The 19375-nt window shown below is 39.6% G+C and overlaps 1 protein-coding gene across 4 annotated transcripts in view; it reads left to right on the top strand.

Annotated features, from left to right (window-relative positions):
- The window catches only part of LOC128375911 (phospholipid-transporting ATPase ABCA1-like), a 41368-nt gene that overhangs the window by 10555 nt on the left and 11438 nt on the right, over positions 1 to 19375 (top strand). For all 4 annotated transcript variants that reach the window (XM_053336344.1, XM_053336351.1, XM_053336328.1 and 1 more), the window contains exons 6-22: positions 2541 to 2662; positions 4240 to 4431; positions 6287 to 6376; positions 12105 to 12348; positions 12558 to 12697; positions 12792 to 12908; positions 14273 to 14467; positions 16226 to 16434; positions 16554 to 16730; positions 16821 to 17043; positions 17265 to 17486; positions 17695 to 17899; positions 18136 to 18249; positions 18369 to 18543; positions 18672 to 18803; positions 18930 to 19069; positions 19208 to 19345. In XM_053336344.1, coding sequence (XP_053192319.1) covers positions 2541 to 2662; positions 4240 to 4431; positions 6287 to 6376; positions 12105 to 12348; positions 12558 to 12697; positions 12792 to 12908; positions 14273 to 14467; positions 16226 to 16434; positions 16554 to 16730; positions 16821 to 17043; positions 17265 to 17486; positions 17695 to 17899; positions 18136 to 18249; positions 18369 to 18543; positions 18672 to 18803; positions 18930 to 19069; positions 19208 to 19345 — 2835 coding nt within the window. The remainder of the gene's footprint in view (positions 1 to 2540; positions 2663 to 4239; positions 4432 to 6286; positions 6377 to 12104; positions 12349 to 12557; positions 12698 to 12791; positions 12909 to 14272; positions 14468 to 16225; positions 16435 to 16553; positions 16731 to 16820; positions 17044 to 17264; positions 17487 to 17694; positions 17900 to 18135; positions 18250 to 18368; positions 18544 to 18671; positions 18804 to 18929; positions 19070 to 19207; positions 19346 to 19375) is intronic.

Below are 19375 nucleotides of genomic sequence, written 5' to 3'. Positions count from 1 at the left end.
CAACAAATGAGCTATACACTGAAAACGAAGGGAGTTTGGGAAGGGTCAGGTAGAGGGATGAGCTTTTTGCCTGCAGGATAACTAAATAAATCACAGAGGCTATATGGTTCTTTGAAGATCATGTCTAATCCAATTCTGTTGTATCTGATATGTAGTACAGAATGACATGGCAGATAGATGAAAGGAAGAATTAGAGGCAGACAGACCAGGAGGGTCATATAACATTTTCTACACCAAATGGATGAATAGATGAGAGATAAATGTGGGCTGATAGTTTGTCAATGTTGAGCTTTTCATACACAGGTTTTCCTGTCTTCTCATCTGACTTTTAACGAAAGTGATTCTCAGCATGATTATTTCTTTTCATGTGGTTGTCTGGTTTAAAAAACTCTCTTTGATTTCACCATTCTATGAGTTTATCTTACTGCTGACAGAGTTGCACAGCAGTGAACTTTTATTGATCCATGTAAAGACACTTTCTTATTCAGGAATGTGACTTTATGCCTGTTTGCCAAGATGTGGCGAATTTAGGAATATGTAATTCCACATTCATCTAAACTTGCTTATGGACCAGTTTTACCAGTATTGAGACAGATTGCTAAACTGTGCGTAGTGGCTGTTTAATTTGAAACAAGATAGGCAGCACCAGAAACTTGTGCAGACTTGTAAGTGTTACTGTAGGGCTTGCCCTTGTAGTCAGCTGACTCTGACATAGGAAAAACACACATAAACAAACACAGATAAGGTTAGTTACTTCTTGCATTGTCTTACTTCTAAAAACCTTGCTGCTAACGCAGAGGATTTAGACCACTTAGGCAGTGCAAATAAAGACTAACACACAGATAAGAGAGGAAGGAAATGAAATAAATAAGCACCTCCGCAGACACAACTGCTAGACTTTCAATTTTAATCAGGTTGAACCATCTAGTCTGGTCTGTCCTCAAGGACCTTTGGATGCAGTGCACCATGGGAGCTGTGATTTCCTACTGGGCAACTGATTAGACCTTATTAACACTCCCTTGTTGTTCTCCGCTGAGACTTGAGGTCACACACATCCACACACAGACACAGGTGCACAATTACACACATTTATGCACAGAGGCCCATGGAAAGCAGCAATGGTAGGGGTGTATAACACACACACTCAACACCTCAAACTCACAAATAGCACACACACTCTGTTGCTCAGTCACAGAGGCAGCAAAAGAGAGTGACACCACATGACCTCCCCTTCAAAACACTGAAACACACTGTTCTCTTTCACTTCCTCTCAAGGGATGTTCTGCTCAGTGGCAGCAAAGTATGTCCTGTGTGTGTGTGTGTGTGTCTGTGTGTGTCATCTGATAACTATAAAGAAAGAGAACAGATTAAGATTTACTGGAGAGGAAGGGAAGGGAAAGGAAGAAGAAAGGGAGGGGATGACATCTTAAAATAAAAGATGTAACCCAAATTAATTTGAACATCATTCATTTGTGAGCAGACTGTGGGAGAGCAGAGCAGAATAGAGTAGACCAACAAGAGTGATGATAGCAATGATCTATTCATTTTAATAATCCTGGGCAGCAAAAGAGTGCACAAACCTCTTTAGGGTAAGAAATAATCAGTTAAGTTTAATGCATGAAGCCACACAAACCTAAAAGCACACAGTTATGCAACAGTTAGAGACAGTCCTGTTAATAACCAAAATAACAGTCTGTGGTACACATGCAGCCTGTGGGCTACAGAAGCTCTTCCTGCTCACTCTGCTTGTTTCCTCTTAACTAGTTTCACCTGACATTAAGGACTGGTCTGAAGACAACTAGTGAATGGATAGAGAGGAATTGGGTTAGAAGTGGCTCACAGTACAGGGACGGAGGTGAAAGAGGGAAAGAAGGTTAGGAAGGAAGACAGTGGGAGGAGAGAGAGAAGACTGCTGGCTAGTATCTGGACCAAAGTGGAACGCCCTGTAGTAACCCCGGCTGAGTGCAAAACTCGAGCTGAGGAGAAGAATGATGAGCTAAATGTTTTGACTTCTTTGGAATGCAGAAGATGGACAAAAAGCTCAGAGAGAGCATGTATTTGTGTTTGTGAAGTTATCTGCATACATAGGAATACATTTAATTCAGTGACTAATGTTTGTGTTCCGAGTTTAAGTCCACTGATTATTGATATTTTACATCATTCCTGCACTTGGGCTTTCACTAGTTATACAATTTCTGGAATGTGAGGGAACATTTAATAGATACTGTCCAGATGGGAAAATTCAGAGAATTTGATACATTTTCTTGGCAAGTCAGTATATCAAGGAATGTTAAAAATGGTCAACAGTCATCATGTCATGCCAGGATATATTTTATAAGTTGTAACACACTAGTCTTTTCAGATTTCATGGTTTGCTGCTCAATTGTAGTGCAAAAATGGAAGTAGAGACAACACTGGGAACCCAACTGTGTATCCTAGTTTAGATATCAACTACCAAACAACAACTCCTCATTTTTTTATTAAAGGTGTGATTGTGTGTCATAGTTATTGACTTAATGATATATGTTTTTTTCCTCTAGGTTTCAAGCTGAAAGACTTTTTAAGAGACGATGAAACCCTTTCACATTTCCTGCATCACAACGCCTCACTTCCTCATCACGCTATGAAGCACATAGTCGAGGCTGACGTCAATCTGGAGAAGGTAGAGTATTACAGTTAAATATGTTTATTTTATTTAAAGCTTCTGAGAATGATATTAATCTTATTCATTTCTACCTTTTTTAAAATATTGTAAAATGTGTTAATTAAAACAATTAAACCAAAGAGATTGTGACATGTTATAGGCCTCCATTAGAGCAACATCAAGGGAGACTATGTTGTTTAGTCCTCTTCACATATGAGATAATCATACACCCCTGGCCACGGTGCTTGTGCATAAATCCAGTGACCTTGGCTTGAGAGCGTCTGTTGGGCCGCAGGATTCGGCTGTGGCACAGCTAAGCCTTTAATACCCGACAGAAAAATCACTGTGGGTGGGGGTAGGTGGGTGCAGAGACTGGTGGGTACCAAGAGCCCCCCTTCTGATCTGTCTTTTCCTTATATTCTTGAATTATTGTTATCTCCTCTACTCTCAATGGCTTAACCTCTGCTGTTCATCAGCAATGAGATGACAAATACACACACGTGCCTCCTCTTCCCCCGTTCAAATCAAGTTTATTCACGTAACCAAATATCACAAACATACATTAAGTTGTTTGTCTAGCCAGGTCAACCTCATCAACAGCGCCCAGCCCATCACATCTTCCCTGCTTTGTGGTTGGTGGGCTGGAGTCACATGCCAGCTCCTCTTCCCACCCTTCCCCCTTCCCCCCATTTCTCCTCACGTGCAGAGAGAGGGGCTCAAAGACAAATTCATGTTACGTCATCTGATTCAGTTCCACCCATCTTTCACTCAGACGTGTATTGATCAGAAAGGATGAGCATCCATTAGTCCAGCAAGGTCATCAGGAAAATGATTCAATAGGAGGAGTTACAGTTAAGGGAAGCTTTCCTTGAGAGCAAACAGAAATAGACCTCTCAAAGGAAAATGTGTTTTGAATTTTCTTTTGGATTATTATGCATATATGTATGATTCCCAATCCTCCAAACTCATCGCTGTAAGCCCTGTTTTTTTCACAATGAAAAGCTTACCAATCACAGCTGTATGTGTATGAGTACAGTATGTAGTCTGACAGACATGGTGTCTTGACTCTGTCTCTGATGTGTCAGAAAAGCCCCCATGGAAACAGCTATGTGTGTGTAATGTGTTAAATTTGTTTTTGAAAAAAAAAGGCGGAGTGGTGCTTGAACACACATGAAAAAAAGACAAAGGAAAAAAATAACATTTTTTATCATCAGATGAGTCTCTTTGGGTACATTTTTTTTGGGATTAGAGGTGTTTGTCAGAAAGTTTTCTACTGAAGATGTCCTTGGCAAGTCCCAGCACTGCCATTCAGAAAAATGTTCCCCCTTCTTACTTGCTCCGCAATATCTTTCTGTGAGCATTTTATTTTTTCATGGTCAGGTTGAAGGAATATAACTTTTTGGCTCATACATAAAGGGTGAAGAATAATCACTATGTTGAAATGCAAACAGTGTTATTCACCACATGTTTATGCAACATTACCTGTGAGGGCAAATTGACCCTCACAATTTCAGTATTTAGTCAAGCATGACAACACAATGTTCTGTCATAATTATCTACATAACTGAAACACTGTTCTTTTTTTCTCTGTCTAGGTGCTGACTAAAGGTTTCGGCTTCCATCTTAGAGACCTCTGTAATACCACACCCCTGGAAGAGTTCGTCCATATCGCCGACCGCAACGTCTCCCATCTGACGCAGGAAATCATCTGCAATTCATCCAAAGATTGGCTGGACAAGGCCCAGAGCCACTTTCTCTCCAACTTGGACTTCTTCAAACCTATTCGGGTAAAATCATCATCCAACAAGTCATATCCATTAGTTGTTAAGAGTTAGACATTTAGTAACTTCCTGGGATGTCCTTCTGTCTATATTTACATGATAGTATCATCCCCTCCCCTTTTTACTGCAAAGTACATTATAGTGTCATTGGCCTCTGGTGCTACAGTGCTAGATCATCGGGTGACCTCCAGCATAAGTAAGATGAGGGTATCCTTGCCATGTACTGACCTGTCAGTACATTGCCAGATAATGCAATATTTACCAGTTACCTGGAAAATATATTGTGTTGAAACAACAGAATGTCTCTTCAGTCTTTACCTGCTGAAATATTTGGGACTCATCACTATTTATTTCAGTTAAACCCTGAATTCCTTTCAGCAACTTGGTTATTTACAGAATAGGACATGAACAAGTGCACCCACACAGATATACAACAGAAAAATGCAAACACATCCCAATGGTGGATAGTCCCCTCTACACTTCAGAGACTTGTTATTGCCTTTTGAGGTCATTTTATTGTGACTGCTAAATGGGAGTCATTCAGTTGGACTCTAATATTATGGGACAAGAGGAACCACTGTTTGTGTAGCTCTGATGTAAATCCCTGATCCCTCATTTTCTGCTTCTACAAAACTTTGTGTTTGCTGTTTGCTCCCTTGACCTCCTCTCAACCTCTCTTCCCCTTTTCCCTGACCATAATTTCCCAACTATCCTCCTTCCCATAAAACCCATCACCCGGATGTGAGTCATGATGGTGATGGATCGCAAGAGATGAACAAAACATTTGGCTGATATTCAAATAAAGAAACAGACAAAGGGAGAGAGACAGAGAATGTCATGAAAAATCGTAACATTTTTAGTAATAAAATAAAGTGGGCAATATTCAGTTATTGTGCTGTCAAACAGAGTAGAGAAACTCCCTACATGTCTCATGAACTGAGAATAGAATCATTTCCTGCTTCACTGTGGACATGATTCACCACAAAACACATGATCTTCCTTACAGTGTATGAACTTCAATGCCAGATTGGAAATTCTTTTCCAAAATTACCAAAATTGTGTAAAAAGTGTGTTCAAGAACTCTTGCATATCTTAAATTTCTCTTATTAGTTACTCTATGTGTGGGTGTGTGTATTTAGGAGAAAGGGAGCGAAATCATTAGGGAAAGAGAACACGAGACACGAGAGAGAGAACATACTAGCTATGTGAGCTAAATGAGAGCGAGAGAGAGAAAGAGAGAACGGTATCTTTCTCTTCTCTAAGCAGCTATTCTGTCTTCAGCGGCACCTGTGCTTTATCGAGTGTCAGACATTCCAGCAGCTGACAGCTTAGTGTGATAGACGAGAGCACACGCGCACACACACACAGGGCAGATTGACAGATGGGAACATTGGAGGTCAAAGCCACACTGACCTGTTGTTCTTTCTCAGCCCCTTCTTTCCTCACCTTTGACCCTAATCACGTTTTCTCTTCTTTTGCTCCCCTGCTCCTTTACCACAGTTTTTTTCACTCTTAACCTTCCTCTGTCTCTGTGATGAACATGTCCTGTCCACTATATTACTGCATATCATAGGATATGGGACACATGGCATAAGGGAAAACTAATAATTTCTGTAGAGAATTACAAAAGTAGTGATAATACACCACTAAAAATATGAGAGTGAATGAGAGTATTACATTACAAATGAGCAAACATGTCTATCATATAATGAAGTAACAAAACCAAACAACATTATAGGCACATTTTTATTTTCCCTCATTCACTTTGAACTATGTCTTTTACTTTTGCAAATGAACCATCAACCATAAATACAGTGTAAAATATCTGCAACATTGTAATGATCCCCTGTCTCTCTAACAGAAGGATGTGAGGTCGGACCCTAAAGTTGTTCAGGAAGTCTCAGCTGCAACCGACAATCTTCTGGAGAGCCTGGGAGCACTGGCCGTGGAGGTAGATACACATAGAGCACACACAACCCACACATGTTGGTACAAATGCAAACAGGACTACTCGCATGTTTGTTTCCAAAGTTCAGTTTTCAGTAGTAATGAATAAAATCAATTCGTACGAGGAACCATCTCATGACTAAGGTATTTAATTTACTGTACATACAGATCACACGTAGGAGTAGTGCAAGTAGACGTTTAGCTTCAAGGCCATTCTGACAATATTAACACTTTGAGCTTACACAAAACTCATTTGTAGAGCTGTGATTTGTGCTTGAAAATGAATATGCATCCATTTGAAACCATTTAAAATACATTCTGATTAAAAAAAAACTGTATGGAGTGTTAAGTAGGTCAGAGAGTAAATAGCAAAATAGATTTGTAATTAATATCAACAAAAGGGGGAAAGAGTCATGACAAACTGTCCAAAAGCTCCTGTTGCCACTATTGCATATTAAAAAAACGAGACCAAATATGGTCATCCTCAAGGTCAGCCAGTCGTTGAAATGCTCTTGTTTCTTAATGTTTAGCTAATAGATGTTTTATCTTTGTTGCACCACAACGACACAGTGCACTTCTGGGGATTTTCTGGGGACCCAATTCTCCTTTTTTGGAAAGCAGCTTCCACTCAAATTACTGTTAGGTAGTGGAAATGTCTTACCCTGCCAACATACAGGTGCACTGTACTGTCATACAAAATATATAGAAACACATGCGCGCACACAGCCACAAACACACACAGAATATATACACATCTCATCTAATGTAACCCAGTCTGAACAGCTGGAATGTAGTGAGAAATGAGAGCAGTAGCAGCCGGTGGTGCAAAACCACACACACACACACACACACACACACACACACACACACACACACACACACACACTCACACACACAACCCCCTTTCTCTCAGGCTCCTACTCTGCTGAGTTAGCATAACATAAAGACCCAGCTGTATGTACAAGTGTGGGTGTGATAGTGTTTCCTGTCTAATCAGCTGTGAGAACATCAATGAGCTGGCCTTTTCTTGTGTCCTCAACCACTAATGTTGCAACCATCAGCAATCTTTTTTATCCCTTTTCCGCCATACCAAGCCCCTTTTGCTTAGCACTGAGTGAAAGGGCAATGGTTATCACACATAAACTCGTGAACAATGTGAAAGACAAAAATGGCTGTGTGTCAACTTGAACCACTCTTGCACAACTTCCTCCCAGGTTTCACCATGTTTTTGTTTGCGTCTGAACTAACTGGTGTTGATTTAAAGAGCATCTATGTAAAGTAATCACTAATTATTTTGTTTCTAACAGATGGCCACTGATGAAATCATTTTCTTTTCAACATGTATTATTTGGTTTGAAGCAGATTATATGGGTTTGCTTAGCCAGTTGGTAGATGAGACATGAGGCTGTCAGAATGGAGAGCTGCACTCATGTAACCTGTACGTCCTAATCAGTAATCATCTGAAGCCTGTGTTTCAATCCTGGGATTAGCACTGTTGGAAGGCAAAAAGAACTACAAACGTAATGTGTTCTACAAAATGTATTTTTCAGGAGTGAAGAAAAAGCTAATTTTCACATAGTCAGCCATGTGACACATTGGCCACAGGAAAGTTACACATTCGCTGAGTCTGAATGTTTCTGAATATATAAGAAAGGAGCAAGATAAACCAACATTTATATACAGTAGTATAAACATAAAGGTTAACAGTTATCCATTCTGTATACTGTTTGCTATTTAAAGCTTTCATGCTTAGCATTACATGCTGATAAGAAGTAGCCTGGTAGAGTGGAGGAATAGACTTACCTGGTGATTATCAACCAGCATTTCACAGCCATTTAGAAAATTATATTAAAAAAGAAAAAAAAAAGTCCTAGCAATCAATCAATTAATCAAGAATGCTCAACAGCCACCTTCATTTACTGTTGTTAAATCTCAAATGTTGTTCAAGATTAGAGCTCTAATAATCTGGATTCCTACTTATTTCTGTGCCATTGCAGCACTTTATACTAAAGCATTTATTGTGATAATTTGTAATAAAAGAAAAAAAAGAGATACATTTCTTGGCAAGCAGGTACACACCAAACACATACTTATTCTAATTTTAATCGACATGCTTCTCAGAAACATTAGTGACGTTTATCTTCTTTGTATTGTTGGCCTTAAGTAGCTTAAGTCGTTGCTAAGCGAAGTGTAGGGAGCGAGTGAATAAACTCTAGTAACCTCCATAACCTGATCAGTATTATCGTGAAGAAATCCACAACCTGTCAAGACAGAATCGATAAAAGTGGCTCTCTCTATAAGAGAGTGTGTCTCTTATACTTTTAGTGTTTACAAGGACATAATACAGAGATATGTAATTTTAATCTGATCAGTATTTATATATATTTAATTCATATAATTCGTTATTAGGCTCAACACGGATGCTTAATATCAATGTTCTTAAGTCTGCTTGCTTTTTACTGTTTTACACTGAGCAGTGAATTATGTTTGGTTTTGAACAGGTTTGTACTGAAAGAGCAGCAGTGAACTCTAGTAACCTCAAAACAAACTAATTCAGTTGATAATCTTAAAATATGTAGGTAACAACCATGTTGTAGTTAAAATGTATCATTTCATTGTTAACCTTTAATTCACAATTGGATCTGAACGTCTCTGGTTGAAAAGCTGTGTGCAGAATGGAAATTTGAACTTTAGTAACCTCATACAAGGCTCTGCTACGAGGTTACTCCGGGACGTTCCTCTTCTGCTGCCTGCCTGTCTGCTCGCGCGTGCGTGTGTGTTACTCACCTAGTCACTCAAGTTAACATGAGCATAATGCCTCTAGGGGAATGACACATATACTCAGTCACCCAAAAAACACTTTCAGAAGAGACAAATTAATGCTCATTCACAGTGAGAGATGCATCCCTTACTCATTTTTGGCAGGAAGGATCTCTCTCTCTCTCTCTCTCTCTTTCTCTCTCTCTCTCTCTCTCTCTCTCTCTCTATCTCTCTCTCACGCATGCACACACACACACACACACACAGTAGTCAAAACAAACTAGTTTTCATGATATTTATGTGTGTGCCAGTATTTGATGTCAGAGCAGAGGGATTGAAATGATGGTTGACTTTTCTGTCAGTCATTGCTCTGTTTTTGCAGTTACTGCAGCCTCTGGCAATGAGGACAGGAGGACACATGTTTATTAGAACATATGCAACACACACAAGCACACTGAGAGCTTTTTAATCCACAAATTGTGGCAGTCACACAAGTAAAACACTTACACAAAGACCCAGATATGCATCCAGTCTAACATGATGTACACACACAATTATTGCGAGAGAACAGGAAAGCATGTGGCTGTTTGATGTGGTTGTACGCTCAGCTGCAAAGCAACCAAGTACAGAACGATCTCAGGGAATGCGTGTGAGTGAGTGACCTGAGATGTTACAGTTCCCTTAGTCTCACTTTCTCTTTGTTGGAAAACAGTGTTGAATATCTTGTTGACAGAAAGAGTAAAGGCAGGATAAGAATTTCAAGTCGGTTTGAAGTAACACAGAGGACAGAGAAAACAGTGTTATTTGCTCTGCATGGCATGTGAGGATCTTGTGTTTGTCTATGAGTGGGTTTGTACTCAGTAACAATTGTCAGTGTAATTGTGCTGTACTTGAGCCTGCGGAGGTTTGCCTATTAGGAGAACAACCGATAGTAACCTCTCTTTGTTCTAGCACCTTCCACTCCTGCCTCCAGTGCTCATTTCCTTCTCCTTCTCCGCTGAAAGTCACTCTCTCACATACAGACGAGCAACAAACCTTTTATGATTTGTCTTTCTTTCTTTGTCTCTCTCTCTCTTTTTTTTATTTGTCTTTCATTTTCTAGCATCTACCTCTGACCTCCTCATATTTTCACTTTATGAAAAGGTCCCATTTCCACAGCCCCCATGCCACACACACGGAGCCTTAGAGTACCGTAAGCCCATGAAACCTCCTCTGGTTCACACTTGGGAAACAAAAGCTACCCTTCTTCTTCCTCCCTTTCTTTGTTTTACTTGCAGGAAAACATAAACCCCCTCCTTTCATTCTTTTGCCATCACGAGTTGGTGACATAATTGCATGTGCAGTTGACCAGTTTCAAGACTTAAATGGGGAACTTGCAGTGACTTGTCTCTTGACCTGTAGCAACCCCTGTGTGAACCAAAATGAACTTTGCTGCTCCCTGCAGCCTGAGGAAAACTGCATTTGAATGTTGATGGGAAATCAAGGACAGTTTATGTGGAGACAAAAAATACGACAAAGAACCCACTTGTTTTGTTGTTATGATGAACACAACCGCAGAACTTGATGTCATGCCACACAGTTTTCCACAAACTTTAAATGTCACAAGAAAGTTTAACAAATATTAGATCCACAGACTTCTCACAAAAAATCAAAATTGACAGATTGGGAGAAATTGGGCTTTCATTTCTGACTTTATCAACAAGTCTGAACAATAATGGACTGTTAATAGAAGCTGATGGGCAGTGGTGCAAGAATTCTGTGTTGTGATAAGCAACCAGGCTACAGTAGCACGCTACCCTCAAGCCTTCAGTATTGAATATTGTTTGACAGATGCACACAGTGTAAGTCTGTTAACACCAGTAAATACATGCATGCAGTAAGAAGCTCCATAAATCTGCATCAAACATGCATTTTTCTAGTATGTTAGTTACAGTGTGATAACATGTTAACATGTTAAGTAATACGGCGATGTACGTGTTATATCATGTTATCTGACCTCTCCAGTAGAAAGATATGCAAATACATGCATGTGCAGAGAGTGAGAGGGAAGAGAGAGTGAGAGAGAGAGAGTGTGTGTGTGTGTGTGTGTGTGTGGGGGGGGGGTTAGATAGGACTGGGAACAGTAGTTAAATTTATCTTAGTCTGGCAGACAGCTAAGCGCTAAGTGTCTCCGCCCCACAGTGCAGCGCTTGACTTCCATGTCTAGAATACCATTCATAGTGAAGATCATAACCTTTAGTAACTTCAGCCCTCTCTCTCTCTCTCTCTCTCTCTCACACACACACAGGGTTCATATAAGCTGCATTTGTTGTGACAGATGATAACCATACAAATGTATTTGCAGACATATTATTTTCAGTGCTATCATTGTGAGTTACAGGATATGAGACATGTGATAGTCCCCTAAAGGAAAAGCATGTACAGAGCAGGTTTTAACACAGACGTGGTGACACATGAAGCAGATATAACATGCAGTACGTTCAGCAAACTCATGAATAGTATAAAGAGACCTTGTTTTATTCATGCAGGACTCGTTTCACAGACATGGAACCTGACGAAAGTTTTTTTTACAGAGCTCTTAGTAAAATACAACTTTTCCTTGTACTTTAATTCAAGGCATAATGAGACAAAACAGCTTACAGCCAAATATCCTGAAGTGAGACTATTATTACATCCAAAATGTGTTGCCGAAGGAGACATCGATACTTACATCTGTATGAGTGTTGATGTCTAAGTGTGGCCAACTGTTAATTGTGACTTGCCTATTGAGCTGTTAATTATCAAATGTTTAAATGTTTTTTTTAACATTGATATATAAATACCTTTTTAAATGTTTGTGTGCATGTTTACAGGTCTGAGAGTTGTGTATTTTTATTCCCTACCATATCAATTTTTGGACTTGGAATGATATACCTGTGGTTACTGGCCAGCCATCATTGCTAACATTTCTGCTTGTGCCTCTCTCCCCACAGCTTTCCAATATGAAGAGTTGGAAGGATATGCGAAAAGAGATCCTGTATCTTACTGCAAATGCCACAGGCTCTCCAAACCAAATGTACCAAGCTGTGTCACGTATCGTCTGTGGACACCCAGAGGGAGGCGGCCTTAAAATCAAATCTCTTAACTGGTATGAAGACAACAACTACAAGGCCCTGTTCGGAAACCATGGTAACGACAGTGACAGCGAACCTCTCTCCACTTACGACAACACTTCAAGTAAGCATTCATCAGATCTCACTGAACTTTTTCCTCAAACAGATTTATTTTCCATAGTCTTTACAATTCTAAGTCTCATTCAACAACAACAACACCACAATTAAATGGTAGACAGTAATTGGAAAGGTAAATGATTAAACATTTTCACCATAGAAGAGAAACAAGGGTCACGACTTAAAAAGTAAATGCTTTGTATCTTTATTTCTCAGCTCCCTATTGTAACAACATGATGCGGAGCCTGGAGTCCAGCCCCATTTCCAGGATGATCTGGAGAGCTCTGAAACCTCTGCTCATGGGAAAGATCCTGTATACTCCTGATACTCCAGCAACACAGAGGATCATCCATGAGGTAAAATAGGCCCCCTCATGTCTAAAACACCCATCAAAACCCTGACGGTAGCCCCATTAAGTGAGACTGAGTTTGTGTGTGTGGTGTGTTCCAGGTCAATAAGACCTTCCAGGAGCTCGGCGTGCTGAGGGACCTTGGTGGGATGTGGGAGGAGATGAGGCCCAAAATTTGGAACTTCATGGAGAATAGCGAGGAAATGGACATGGTCAGGGTGAGTGGTCTGCACTGACATACATACAGATACCAGAATTGTGTTCTCAATCTTCTTCCTGTTTACATGAGAGTTTAAAGACGTAATCTGTGCATCTTGTTGACTAGAGTGTAATTAAGTATCTGATGTGAACTTGAAAAGGAAGGACCAATAAAGCACTAAAGCTACAGCTTCCTTATGGGTTCATATGGTGACATGTCAGCAACTGCCCCTGAATCCCTTCAAAGTTGTTTATGCACTTGTGGTATTTCTCAGGCTGATGAAAATGTTTGAAACTCTGGAGAAAGAGGACAGAAGCCATAACTGTTTTTTCATACTGGCTGGTGTCTTTCTAGGTAAACACAAATGAGACAAACATCAGAGACTAATATAATGACAGTTAATTAAGTTAAGTTAAAACTTGATTAATTAAAACAATGCATGGATGAATTATGATGTTGTTCTGACATCAGTCTTAAAAAAAGACTTGCCCTCATTTAAAACATTTGCTGTCTTTTTAATCACATTAAAGCACAGACAAGAACACATTGGTTCTCCAATGGTCCTCTAATAAGCAGGACTATTTGTTTGGGTGAGATTAAAGATTGTACAATTATCCTACGAGGACAGGCCATTTACCATCAAGTTCTCAATCAGATGGTGTATATTTCATAACTCTTCCTGTTAAGAGGTTGTTTTTTTTTCAGTTTATTTTTTTTGGTTTATATATTTTTTTTTTTTTTTTTTTTTTTTTCCCTTCAGTCATCACATAACCACCACCTCCACCTTGTGGTGAATGGTGATATTGTAAACTACCTTCCTTTTGTATTTGCTGAATAATTAAATGTATTTTGAAAACATGAACAAGACAAAAAAAAGAGTTTCTGCCAGAGATGGGCCATCCTCTAAGGCTGTGAAATGTATTCTTATGAGATTTATAACTGCATAACCACAAATTTGTAGTTTGAAATATGATGAAATGGTTGTCTGTGTTCTATATCATAACATAGTTTTCTTCAACTGGTGAACAGGAAAGTGGCTGAGATAACACAGACGATGAACTTGAAAATAGCCTTTGAAGAAGGATCTTAAGGATTAAATGACAGTAAAATAGGTCAAAGCCACACAAAGAGTTACACAGAAACTCACACAGAGCACAGCAGTAATGAAGGCATACAGTGATTATTCACCAGTTTGTTTTTCCCACAGTTGTTTGACATACATTTCTCTGCTGGAGAGGAAGAAGGTTAAGAAAGATTTATGACGGGGAAATTAATGAAGTTATTTTAGAGTTTGGTTAATTTGTATCCTCTCTTATATTTTGGGTGTTGTTCATCACAAAATAAAATTACACAATTGATAAACATAAACATTCCTTTTTGCAGACCCTGCTCCAAAATAATGCCAGTGCAGCATTCTTCAACGCCCAGCTCAGTGACACTGAGTGGCGGGTGTCAGATGTATCAAACTTCCTATCCAAGATCTCAAAGGACAAAAGACCTGCAAGATCAGCCTATACCTGGAGAGAGGTCTTCAATGAAACAGACCAGGCCATCCAGACGATCTCACGCTTCATGGAGGTTAGTATGTTTGTAAAAAGATGTACCACCAAAAAGAAAACATACACAAAATCAAAAAGTAATAATCACAATGCAATTAAAAAGAGAATATTGCATGTGATAGATTTTTTTTAACCAAATATGTTATATATATAAAATCAATTTTGAGTTAAAAGGATGTAGAGCATGTTATGATGTTCACATGACATAAAATTACTGTGTAATTTGTTTTCAAGGACAATGCCAATAAACCCATATTTCTATGGGTATTAGGTTGTGTCTATAAAATAGCTGTTATCCAGTATCTTACATATAGATCAAGATGTAGAAAACCTAATGAGGAAATGGGCTGAATGGTAATTGCCCATTCAGGTCAATCTTCTGGCATCTTCTATAGTTTTTTTAATACAATTTAACTGTGTTTAGATCCAGTCATGGCTTTTAAAAACCTTGAAATCAAATGTTCTTTCCCCTCACTTCCCTCATTAAATCGAATCATAGCCATGCTGGTTGTGTCAATGCCCCGTGTCTCTGCCTATTGGGTCAGTATGCCAAAGCCAAGCTTTTGCTATAAACAACCACCCCTAAACTCCTGACAAATGTTAATCAATATCCATGCCCTATTGAATGGGCAATTGTTGTGTTATTTAGCTGTGTAAGGGAATTTCTTAATTGAAATGTCTCTACAATAAACATCATGGGTCAGTGGTAAATGTGAGCAAATGATATACCTCTGATTTATAGTAATAATCAAATTACTTAAATAAATGATTGGGTTTCCCATATCATAGACTAATGAAGCATGTCTGATGATCTTCTTAATATAACTGATTTCTATTATGCTTAGTCTCCTCTGTCCTCTTAACATTTTGAATAAAGTCATTTAATGCACTCACACAATCCCAATCATTTAAAAAAGGGGGAAATGTTAAGCCTTCAGTACAGATCAGTCCATGCTACAAAAACATTACCACATGACATTTCTTTAACACTGTGTGGGTCTACCACCGCTGTAAACAACCCTCTGGCCTACTGACTGCATTTCACCCTTTAAGGAGATCATATAATGTGTGTAAACTGATGTTTCTCGCAACAAAAACTATGTCAAGGCCTGATATAACCATTAAAGTCTGTCACGCCTGTAGCATTAGCATGCTGTATTTTCATTGTGCTTTTGAACTCATTGCCTTCTCACACACTCAGTATGCAGGGATAAGGTACAAGTCAGTTTATATTAGATAAGTGTGTAAGAGGCTAATCTGTAGACATCTTAGCATATTATCCTAAAACGTTGGGGTGGTTACTCAATGTCTAGCCCAAGGCACATGAGTTTGTGTAATCGGGTGTATAGTTCATAGTTTTTATCAGCCTCTGAGCAATAGCTGTGAGGAAAGCATGTGATTGTTTGAGCAGGAATCTTTATGATGTTTATATGTTATGTTTATGGGGTGATATTTGATGTGGGGCTGTTAAGGACCACTTAAATGAGTTGTAGGCTGATGACTCCATAAAGCACAGCTTTAAATTAAACAGTAATATAATCAAGTCACTACCATTAAGACCACTTTACATTATCTTGTTAAGTAGTTATTATTCAGAACAACTTGAACCACCATAAATAAGCTGGTTCAGTTCATCTCTTTCTCTCTCTGGAAACATGCTCCACCGCTCTTTAACTGGGTGACTTGAGACATAATTTAGATCTTGCAACAGTTTGTGTTTCTTTCCTAATCAGACTCTGATGAAAATGTGATATAACTCTTGTTCTTTCCTTCACAGTGTGTGAACCTGGACAAGCTGGAACCAGTAGCTAATGAGGAGCGATTGGTCAACAAGTCTATGGGTCTTCTTGACAACCAGAAGTTCTGGGCAGGAATTGTGTTTCCCGATATCGCCCATAGCAACAGCACTGACCTGCCTCCCAATGTCAACTACAAAATCCGCATGGACATTGATAATGTGGAGAGGACTAACAAGATTAAAGATGGGTAAGGGACCATCTTAACCAAGAAATGATTTATTATGTAATTATTTTTGAAAATACAATTTAGATAGCAGACTCTTAATATGTCACCATGAGCTTATTGATTTTCACTTTGCTTTGTAGTTATTGGGACCCTGGCCCCAGGGCAGACCCCTTTGAGGACCTTCGGTACATCTGGGGTGGGTTTTCCTACCTGCAGGACGTGATTGAACAAGGAATCATCAGAGCTGTCACTGGCACCAAGGAAAAGACAGGCATCTACATTCAGCAGATGCCCTATCCTTGCTATGTTGATGACATGTAAGAGACCAGTGTGGGAAGAAAAAATCAATCTCCATACAGGTACTTTAAAGGGCACAAGACTAATTTTTCTTCCTTTTTGTAAAATAGTTTCCTGCGGGTGATGAGTCGATCAATGCCTCTCTTCATGACTTTGGCATGGATGTACTCAGTGGCCATCATCATCAAGGGTGTGGTGTATGAGAAGGAAGCGCGACTCAAAGAGACCATGAGGATCATGGGACTGAATAACGGCATCCTGTGGCTCAGCTGGTTCATTAGCAGTTTAATCCCTCTGCTGATCAGCGCTGGCTTATTGGTGATGTTATTGAAGGTTAGTGATCCACACCCATTGTTTCATCATGCAATAATGTTGTAGAAAACAGCTAAATATCATCACGCTGACTATTGCTGATATGTTTACCTTAGTCATCACTAGGCTACTCCATTATCACAACACGTCATCTTCTAGAAATGTATCAAAACAAGTGATGTCATAATGATGCAAGTATTGAACTTTATTCATCTCTCTTTTTCTCGTAACACCCTTCTCAGATGGGAAACCTGCTGCCTTACAGTGACCCAGGCGTGGTGTTTCTTTTTCTGGGATCCTTTGGCGTAGTGACCATCATGCAGTGTTTTCTCATCAGCACCTTGTTCTCTCGTGCCAACTTGGCAGCTGCCTGCGGTGGGATCATCTACTTCACTCTTTACCTGCCTTACGTTCTGTGTGTCGCCTGGCAAGACTACGTGGGCTTTGGAGCAAAAATCGTTGTGGTGTGTGAAAGGAATTTAATAAAACATATATGTTGTGCTGAGGTGTTGTCATGGAAGAGATGAGAGTTCAAACTCATAAATGTATTTCTAGAAATCTCATCCCTAGACTGTCAACAAAAAATAGTGACATAAAAAAGTTCCTGGTTCAAATATACGTGCAGATATTTTCTCTATCCACTAAATTCTGGTCTCTCTGTTCTTCTTTCAGAGTCTGCTGTCACCTGTAGCTTTTGGTTTTGGCTGTGAGTACTTTGCCCTGTTTGAGGAGCAAGGAGTGGGAATCCAGTGGTCCAATCTGCTGGCTAGCCCTCTGGAGGAGGACAGCTACAATCTGACCACATCTATCTGCCTGATGCTGTTTGATGCCGTTCTCTATGGAATAATGACATGGTACATTGAAGCTGTTTTCCCTGGTGAGTCATGGACAATATTTATGATCAGACCAGTAACCAGAACCAAACCAGTGTCACAAATTAAATTGCTGAACCAGTTTATGTACAAAAAGTAGCACACCAGATACATTTAAGATCTACTGTGTATATGGGAAAACTGAAGTTGTTGGCCATACGTCTATATTTCTAAACTACAGACTATTAATATGTTTAATGCACATGAACTGAAATTTACTGAAAAACGCTTTCTATTTCAGGTCAGTATGGGATCCCCAGGGCTTGGTATTTCCCATTCACTAGGTCATACTGGTGTGGAGAGAAAGAAAACAAGAACATCTCAACTCCCCTGTCAAAGAAGGGCAACGCTGATGGTACAATTATTTTTTTCATTTGCAGTGCAGAGAGATGACACCTTCCTTTATTTATATTGTTATTAACCTTATTATATGTAATCACTGAGATACCGTTCTTATTTTTATTGTATCTGCAGCTGTGTGTATTGAGGAGGAGCCAAACCATATTGATCCAGGTGTTTACATCGAGAATCTGGTGAAGGTCTACAGCCATGGAAACAAGCTGGCTGTGGATGGACTGTCCCTGAGATTCTATGAAGGACAGATCACCTCCTTCCTTGGCCACAATGGAGCTGGCAAGACCACAACTATGTAAGATAACAAGCATCATCTACAGTAATCATAATTTTAACTGGGCAGAACACATAAATTAGTTGAATTATTGTCTCCTCAGCTGAGATGGTTTTTTTAATGTTTTGTTCCCCCTTGGTTTGTGATAGGTCAATCCTTACAGGGTTGTTCCCACCCACATCTGGTACAGCCTACATCCTTGGCAAGGACATCCGCACTGAACTCAGCACCATACGGCAGAATCTGGGTGTCTGTCCCCAGCACAATGTACTTTTCAGCATGTACGTAACCAGTATGATGGACCGCTATTAAAGAACAAAACTGTAGCATTAACATTATTATTAGATCTTGTTTTGGAGAAGCTCTCTGACCACATGTTGTCAATCTGTTGGTTTATTTTAATCCAGGCTGACAGTGGAGGAACACATCTGGTTCTACGCCTGTCTGAAGGGACTGCCTGAGGAGAAGGTGAAGGCTGAGATGGAGCAAATTGTGAATGATGTTGGACTGCCGCATAAAAGACAATCACGCACCAGCACACTGTCTGGTCAGTTTGATTATTTTCTTCTCTTTTTTTTTTTTTTACAGTTAAGGTAATATTGTACATGTATTCCGAAAGGATTTTACATAATGATATAGGCTTTGAAAAGTGTTTTTCTGACTTTTCTTCTGGTTGTTTTTGCAGGAGGGATGCAGAGGAAGCTCTCAGTAGCCCTGGCTTTTGTTGGGGGCTCAAAGGTTGTCATCTTGGATGAACCCACTGCTGGTGTTGATCCCTACGCTCGCAGGGGCATCTGGGACCTGCTGCTCAAATACAGACAAGGTAAATGCAATTGATAGTAGGTTCTTAGAC

This window comes from Scomber japonicus, chromosome 2 (assembly GCF_027409825.1).
Source record: "Scomber japonicus isolate fScoJap1 chromosome 2, fScoJap1.pri, whole genome shotgun sequence".
Lineage (NCBI taxonomy): Eukaryota > Metazoa > Chordata > Actinopteri > Scombriformes > Scombridae > Scomber > Scomber japonicus.
The sequence above is the reverse complement of the archived record's forward strand: the minus strand, read 5'-3'. Positions and strand labels throughout refer to the sequence as shown.